The sequence below is a fragment of the Amborella trichopoda genome, chromosome 4 (assembly GCF_054954075.1).
Source record: "Amborella trichopoda isolate Santa Cruz 75 chromosome 4, AtrichopodaSantaCruz75HAP2 v2.0, whole genome shotgun sequence".
In the NCBI taxonomy this organism is placed as follows: Eukaryota; Viridiplantae; Streptophyta; class Magnoliopsida; order Amborellales; family Amborellaceae; genus Amborella; species Amborella trichopoda.
In genome coordinates, this window is record NC_142339.1 from 6,004,066 (window position 1) to 6,013,386 (window position 9,321).

At 36.2% G+C, this 9,321-nt stretch overlaps 1 protein-coding gene across 1 annotated transcript; it reads right to left on the reverse strand.

Moving 5' to 3' along the window:
- Window positions 1-4,103: 4,103 nt before the first annotated feature.
- On the reverse strand, window positions 4,104-7,662 carry LOC18439214 (uncharacterized). Its single transcript, XM_006849386.4, has 3 exons — window positions 7,423-7,662; window positions 6,464-6,801; window positions 4,104-6,382 (listed from the first exon to the last, which is right to left on the reverse strand). Exons 1-3 carry the CDS (start codon window positions 7,468-7,470, stop codon window positions 4,207-4,209), a joined length of 2,562 nt encoding a protein of 853 aa, XP_006849449.2. The 5' UTR covers window positions 7,471-7,662; the 3' UTR covers window positions 4,104-4,206.
- Between the last annotated feature and the right edge of the window lie 1,659 nt (window positions 7,663-9,321).

Here is a 9,321-nt window from a genome sequence, read left to right on the forward strand (position 1 = left end):
TCTATGAACAGTTGAAAATCTTGAAAATTGACGAGCTAGATAATGCATTATAAGATGCCCTATTTTAAGACTTGAAGTCTGTTTTTTATATCCATATCTCTCAAAGTTGAGATGATCGGATTTGAAGTTTTTCAGCATTGAAGCAATTTTTTATAGCGAATTTTTGATGTGCACCTTAATTTGATTGTTTAGGGCCTCAACCTTACTCAAACTTTTTCCTTCTAAAATCCTGAAATAATGAGCAGGTACTAGGATCAGCAGATTCAATACTCTTTTCTCTGGCTTTCCTTCCTATGTTTGGCACATGCCAAATTTAAAAGGTAAAAAGTGTCAAAGAATCAAAACCTTCTTATATGTTTTCAACATTATCCTGACTACCAGGAAATAAAAATCATTTTTCCATTAAAGGAGAAAAAATTTTGTAACCAAGAATCATTCACTGTCTTGATTTCAAGGCAATCTGAATTGTTATGGTTGAATTAGGATTCGGCCAAGAGTCGTGTTTCGGCAACAAGCTCGGACTGCTCGACAAGACACTCCAAACCATTGATGTCACTAAAACATGGGTAATCAACTGCTAACTGTCAAATATTTTCATGTTTCTAAAAGCACCACAATTTCAGCAGGATTGTTTGAAGTCGAAGAATAAACATTTTAGTTTAAAGAACAATCCCTAAACCTCAAGTTTGTTCAAATGTATCAAGCCAGATGCTCAGGAAATCAAGCCACACCACCAACTCAGTTTTGGGATTGACTGGTTTTACCTAAGAATATATTTGCTTAGTTTGGTTAAAGAAGTTGCTTGGTGGCTCATTTGCTATGGCAAAGTCTCCAACAATTGTAGTTTGTGAAAGAAAGATCTATGTGATTTTTTACCAAGAAATATATATATATATATTTTTTCTTTCTTTTTGGTAAAAGATCACTTACAAGTGGTCTTTATTATAATAAGATAAATTTCAAAATAAAATCAACATAACAATAAAACCAAGATCATATCAACTTGATGCTATTGAAACAACTATACACTATGTTTAAGAATAAAAGATAAGATTGCAAGAAACAAAAAGAAGAGTGCTGAAGATTACCTCAACTGGGCTTATTACACCCCACATCGAGGCACTATCATCTGATGGCGCAGGATCAACTGTCTAACTTCAATCTCGAATTGGGAAAGCAAATTTTGGCCAAGCCACACCAATAGAACACGAGCCCCTTTGATCACCAACTCAAACCCTAGGTGAATGCTCTTAGGGATCTAGTTTGAAAGAGATGGATTCTTTTTTTGCTAAACTCGAAAACCTTTAGCCGTAAATCCATATTTGAGAGATAGGAGAGAAGAACTTCATAACCATTTGGTTCTTTCACAATGTGAGAGAGAGAGATAAACTTTTTTAAGAAAGAAGTAGAAAGATAATGTGTAGAGATTTTTTGGTACAGACAATCCCTTTTTATAGGCTTTGAATAAGATTAGGGTTTCTTAGGGTTTTCTTTGGCTTGTCTCTTCTTGTGAGATTGAACATAGACCGTCGATCAAGGGTGACTTGTGAGGTGAGAGATCTGAGTTGTCAATTCCATAGATGGACCATCAACATTATGGAAGGTACATGAACCATTAGCCCCATTTCTTAAACCATTTTCCCATCAATATATTTAAATAAAATAAATATCATGCATTCTATAAAATTGTACGATCCATGTCACATATTCCATAAGAATATATCAAATAATATCAAGTAGATAAATACTACCAAATATAAATAAGATAAGATCCATATCAATTCAAATTCATCATATCTCTTTAAAACAAACTTGCTACAAAATATAAAAAGCCATAATCAATATATCCCTTCCAAGATTTGACCACATGCCACAAATCGAACTAACCTTATCTTAAAAGCAAACAAGAGAATCCAAAGAGGATCGGGCGTGCTACCCTTTATGCCACATGGTGGGCCCATGTGCACTATGGCCCCCATAGAATATTATAAAAAAAATATTATTTTTAAAATTGAATAAAACAATTTAAAATATATATTTGAATTGTTATAATTTTGTAAGAACAATAACTGTATTTTTATAAGTCCAAAAATCACAAATAAAATATTGAGAGATTCATAAAAATTCAAATAATAAAACTAAAATCATTTTAATAATAAAATGAGCACAATTAAATTAATATAATGGGAAAATGATCTATATGGTTTTAGGAATCTAATATGTAATAACGGGATACTCCACCTTCAACTGTGGACTATAGAGTGCACTAGCTTTATCAAACCGACCCAGTGTTTCTCATGACCCCCAGTCCAAGCAAGGGCCCATTAGCGGGTCACCAAAGTCAGGTCGATGAATCAAGGGGTCACAATCCCAGTCTGTAGATTACAGGTCCTCCCCTAGAGGCGAGTCAAGGTCACACGACCTGATGCGACCACAACTTTATGGCGCATAAGGGTATCTCTCGCACATGCATACGCTTCACCCAAAGGTGGATAACTGGCGTTCCCGAACGATCTATCAATATGCATGCCATGTGATGGCACATGGATGAAGCTTTGGCCCTCGTCTCTGTAGGCCATAATCATACACAAATGTCACACAGTCTCTCGGCTCACTCATCCGGGCATGTTCTCCGACCTCATCAAAGGCTAACCCATAAACCATCATCGGTTTGTTCTTCATGCCTAGGTAACCTGAGTTTTTCCCAACCGACTGGCTTAGATCGTTAAGCACAGATCAGTATCAACAAACCATCGTTTACTTAGTATGATCCAAGAGGGACCACACTCCCACTGAGTTCAGGTTCTACTATATCATTTCATTTTACAAGCATTGAAGGCCACATAAACCCAACAATTTGGCCTAATAAAATCAAATTTTTGGCAATATAGTGTACATAACTCTAGGCTATTCGAATATGTGGCACATATCCTTTGACTTGGCCCTCATAATAAGAGCTTAAATGGGATGATTTTTGTAAAAGAAATAGGACGATATACTATGCTCACTAGGGTGCATTCTATACTGCACTCTCTAGAGTGCATTTGCTTTCCAACTTAAGATCGAACCAGTAAAGGGGTCTTCAGACTGCTTGTACAAACAGGCCATGTTTTCCCCGTTCTCCATTGTTCAAATTTGATTTGATGTTGGATATTCGATAGGAAGCATGAGTATAGTGTATGCAACCCCGAAAAAACTTAAAAATCCTTAGATTACCGGTTCTCTTTTTAAGAGATTTTGAAAGGATGTGTCATATTTAACTTTTAGCAGTCATCTCTCAATGCATTTGAGATCACTACCGTCCATTGTTTAAGGTAAAATCTCAACCTTCTGTTTTCCTCATTAACAATATGTGTTAGCGCAACAGCTTTCGCACTAGCTGTTGCTTGTTGGCTTTCGATCTAGTGAAAATACGTAAGGAAACAGATGCGTGTTAGTGCAAAGGCTTTCACGCTGGCCATTGTTTTTGCTTTCGAGCTGTAGTGCTAAGCGCACTAGCTGCGAGAAAACTACATAGCGCTATTGCTGCGAAAAAACATAGTGCCCGCTAGCAACAAAGAAAACTATGTGCGCTAAAGTAGAAATCTGTTCTAACATTTCCCATTCGATGGGGCACTTAATCTATAATGGATAAATTTAAAAAGAGTGCCTAGTTCCAGAGAAAAAAATAATGACATGGATATATAAAAATTTAAATAGCCCTATAATCAATTGGAAAACATGGAACAGAAAGTGCAGAGAGACACCTAGCAGGTTTCTCAATAATTACAATGCCAATAGGTATGGCCGCTTTCTTCAATCATTGTGTAAATAACTATCAAAATTAACATTGTGATATGGATACAATATATAATGAATATTTTAAAAACATTGCCATGAATTATGGGGAGATAAAACAAAGAAAAGCGTAAAAATTGTAAGCGAAGGAAAAACCGAAAAATATGTTTCCGGGCCAAGCATTGAATCATGACTGGGAAGTGCATGTCAGATCTGCTGAATCCTTTACACCGGATGAACATATCTAGGTGTTCTACAAAGAATCCTTTTCACGTAACACAAACAGAGAGGGAAAGAGATTCCACAACTTAATATAGACAACCAAATAGGTAAACTTCCTTCCTTTCTATTATGGTTTCGAAAGATCATTAATTTACATAGGCTCGAAGAATACCCACATGACATGTGCTTTACACACATAACATGTGCTTAATCAGACTGCTTGCATCCTTGTCGGTTGTGCCCTAGGCCCCCACATTTCCGGCAATGTATAGGCCGAACCTCATTATTTCCTGTCTTAATCCCTCTCTTCTTGGGTCTCCCACTCGGTCTTCGAATACGAGGTGGGTTTACTTCAAAATCTTGAACCTCAGGCATTGGAGTTCTATCGGGTACCGGATGTATGGTCTCCATAAAGGTGTTTCGATAAGTCTCTACATGGAAATAGTGAGAACAATAATCAGAAATTGTTTCCTGTTTCGAATTTATAGCCACCAAAGCGTGAGAGCAAGGCAACCCACTAAGTTGCCACCTCCGACAAGTGCACTCACGGCACTCCAAATTAACCACATCCACCTGATCTGATAAAACCTCAAATTGGGTTCCATTGGATCGAAAGATTCGGAAACAATCAGCTTTTGCCATTCTCCTTTTTATCTTCTCATCGGCACTAGGAACAATCTTTGAAGTCCATTGTGAACCGAGCTCTCGTCGTTTCTGTATGTGTTCCATCAGCTTCATACGTAAGCTCTCTAGAAACTTAACAACGGGTAGATGACGCGATTCCCCAATCCAATTGTTAAAGGATTCCAAAAGCTTGGATGTTAAGTGATTGTACCTCATCCCTTCAATATAAGGAGCAGCCCAAAATTTTACCAGAATTCCCTCGATCCAAACTGCTGCTCTCGAAGAAACAGCTCGAACTTCAGCCATCCGAGAATTAAACTCTAAAAGAGTCTTAGCACGAGCTACTTTCCAGAAGTATTTTGTCAGCTCACAATTCTTCAAGTCATTGTTAAAGCTCTCAGCTAAAGATTGTGCACAAAACCCATGAAAATCATTTGGAAAGACTGTTTCCAAAATTGGTTGTAACCCTTTCTGTAGGTCTGAGATGAATGTCAATCTATTCCTTTGAGGACCAACCAAAGCCTCTCGTAGTTGGGTTAAGAACCATTCCCAACTCTCGGCATCATCCGCCACTGATATGCCAAAGGCAACAGGAAACATTACACCTTCAGCATCCATAGCTATTGCTGCCAATAGGTACCCACAATACTTAGTTTTAATTAACATTTCATCAAGGGCCATAAGGGGTCGACATCCTTGTAAGAACCCAGATATTGTTGCATGAAAGGCTACAAACAATCTCTTAAAGCTCTTATCTTCTTTGTCTACTTCAATGTTGGCAATGGTTCCTGGGTTCTTGTCTATTAGCTTTTGGCAATACGATGGAAGTATGTGATATGCATCGTCATATGATCCATGAAGAATCTTCATCGCAAGCTCCTTTCCTCGCCTAGCTTGTGAATATCCTATTTGCACACCATAATTGCGGTGAATGTCTTTCATAATTTCCTTTGGCTTGTATCGGGGATTATCTTTGACGTGTTGCTTTATCTTATCAGCTATCCACTCACTTTGGATTTGAGGATGACTTTCATTTAGCAATCTGTCACATGTATGCAAGGGGTTCATCGTTCTAATTCTGAATAAATTTATGCCAGAGACAAGAGATGCATAAATGCGAAATGTACACCCCTCTGCCCGACATTTTGCAGTGACACGACTAGCTTCATTGTTTATGAACTTTAAAGCGAAATTTTCTGCAATAGCAAAAGATACCAAGGTTTTTCTAAAACTATGCGCATCTTGAAATTCTGCTCCAATTACCAATGTAGAAGGCAACACTGTTAGTGGAGTTTCAAAATCCCCATCACTAGACACTCCTTGCGTCACCCTCTGAGGAGTTTCAAGATCCCCAACACTAGACACTCCTCGCGTCGATCTTTTACGAGTACGAGACACACCCTGCAATACACTCTGAGGAGTTTCAAGATCCTCAACGGTAGATAATCCTTTTCTCATTCTTTCTGTACTTTCAGAATCTTGAATGCGTTCCCCAACACTAGACAGTCCTTTTGCTGATCGTTTACGAGTACGAGACACACGTTGCGCCACTCTCTGAGGTGTTTCAAGATCCTCAACACTGGAGGATCCTTGTGTCACTCTTTCTGGATTTTCAAAATCTTGGTTGCTAGACATACCTCGTGTTAATCTTTGTGCATTTTCAAGATCCAGAATGCTAGACACTGCTGGCGCCAATAGTAGTGGATTTTCAATATCCCCAGTGACACCACCATCTTCATAACCCACATTCTGTTCAACACTGTACAATGAAAATTCATATGTTCATAAACGAAGCGCATTCCATCGATGCAAAGTAAAAAATGCGACACATAGATAATACCTGTTGGTGTTCGCAGTATCTCCAATATGAGTCCTGAAAATATAAACTGATATACATGGGCTTTTGCTCAACAGACAAAGCATGGTCTCGACATCATTGTCTTCATAAATAGATACAAAGCAAGATGCACCAATGGCTTGATATTTGATAGAAAACGACCCCGCTCTTAGGCTGGAAATCGTGGCCAATTTTGATTGGAGTTCACTGAAACTTATATCACGAGGAATCATTACCGCTCGTGTATCTCCGCCTTCATATGAGGTGTTCCCACCATTCGTATTTCCAATGAATTGTCCCCCAAAGTGACATAACAAGAACACTTTCTCTACAACCATGCTCTGAAATAAACATTGATATTAAAGAGTGACAGTAGTAATGGAAGACAACTCAAGGGAAAAAGAGAAGTACTATGAAGAGGAAAGTGGAGGGGCCAAAAGGAAAAAAAAAAGAACTATTAACCGAACGAATATATATTCAGAGTTTATGTATTTTCAATATTGTATAATTTCCTCTTTCATTTTTCTTCATTTATAACAAACGATCATGAAAGTACAACTCAGAACAATTAACAATGAAGCTAGTTTCAGATAACAATGGAACCAAACCCTAATCCAAAATTTCTCAAAACATTCAGGAATAGGATGAAAATCCGATATCCTCCATAACCAAATATAGATAGCCCCATAAATCACTGGCATGAAATATTTGCAAAATCAAGAGCACTAAAGCTCAATTCACAAAATTTTCTCTGAATCTGCTCTATTTTCTGGCATTCTTAATAAAAACCAATAAGACGTACAAATCAATTAATTGCACCGACAAAAAGCAAGAAATTGCCCAAAATTTCATCTAATATTCAGGAATATATTTAGTCATGATAATGCAAAATGGCCCCAAAAGTTTACAATAAAGAAGAAAAGAAAAAGCGGAGTGGAAGGGAAATGATGGTGGTGTACAACCTCTTTTCTCTTGGCCCTCTTCTGCTTCTGTGTTTTCTCAGACTCCATTTTCCCAATATTTGTCTCACTCCATTATTTAGATTTGCAGCAGAACATTGAGAAAAGTCGCTGGTTTTGCGCAAGATTTCGAAAAGAGCGAACTGTAAAATCGTCTATATACGAAGTGTGCTTTTGATGTTAGGGTTGGGTTTGTATATGGCTAGGGCCCTCAAAGATCAGAGTAAAGGCTAACTTTTAAATAAGGACAGGTTTCTATGCGTCCAGCCCGCATATTGTAGAAATGTGGGCTTGGAAATAAATTTATTTTTTTAATATAATTTGATCTTAATTTTTAGAGAATATATAATCTTTAATATGGAGATCATGAATATAAAAAAATTTAAAAATTAAAAATAATAATTATATTAAAAAAAACATTTTGACCGTTAGTTACAATTGTGTTTAAATGGACTACCTATTTGCATCTATCTTTAAGATGGTTGCTTGACCCCTTGTATAAATGCAGTCCAAGCCGCAGGGAACAATTTTCCTTTAAATAGTATTTAAAGATGTCGTTTCAGTACTAAAAATATTTATAATGGCTTGAAAATTTATCTTTATCTCTAATTATAAAATTTGAAGTTTAAAAACTAGTGTATTCAAAGCAAATCTATAAACATTTGAAAATCTTGAAAATGGATGATCTAGATAAGGGTGTCGTTTCTATAAGGCTGAGGCCCTAAACATTAAAGTAAGTCGTACCTTCAAATAGTGTCAAGGAATGTGGTTTCAATACTTGTGATAGCTTTAAAATTTATTTTCATCTCTAATTACAAAATTTTAAACTTAAAAAATAATTTAATTCGAGCATATCTATGAAAACTTGCAAATCTTAATAATTGACGACTCAAAAATGCATTACAAGATGCACTATGTTCAAAACTTGAAATCCATTTTTTCTAGTGTTGGACACTTTCTTTTCGAGGATTTTTGAGGTGAGCCTTACATCAATAATATAAAGTTTACACTGTATATAATTTTTTACCTTAACACATACAAGGAAGCGGAAGGAAAAAGTATATGGCATTAAAAAGTTGGGAAAACTTTAATGGAGTGGGTTTTGGCATGTAAATCGTTGCACTTATTCAAATGCGGTCTCTTTTGAGAGCCCATCTTAGATTTGGATCTTGAATTAGAATTTCACACGTCGATAATCTCGACGGCCAAAAATTGCAAATCTCAAAATAAAACGCATTTTTAAAATAGATTATATTGAGCTTTGTTTGTGGACCACTCATCACTATTTCATTTTAACTATGTATATCATCAGATATGCACTATTTTTTTAAGTTCCAATACCATACATCTATGAAGGAAATACATCTAGAGTAATGTGGGATGTGTTTTACATCATATGCACTATTGTTTTTAAGTTCCAATAGCATACATCTGTGGAGAAAATACATCTAGAGTAATGTGGGATGTGTTTTATATCTTAAATTCATACCTAATATGAAACCACATTTGACCAAAACCTCACTTAAAACTTTTCCCAATCAGTTAAACTTTTCTCATGATTGTATAAGGTCCTCCTATTCAAATGCAGCCGCCTTAAAAAAAAACCATACTAGATATGAATTTAGGGTCTCAAGTACATCCTAAGTCACTCTAGATTTAGATGCATTTCTGTTTTAGATCCATAATTTTGCTTCTCAAAAATTATGTATATATGATAATCTGTGAAGAACTAAAATGAACAATGATGGAATATTCACCTATATGTTCACGTGGTCTATTTAAGGTTCAAGTTTTTTAATTTTTTTCAGATACATGAGTGTGGCGGTCGATATTATTGACTTGTAGAATTTTGGACCCAAAATCCATCTTAAGATAAAATTTTGAAAGAGACTGCATTTGAAT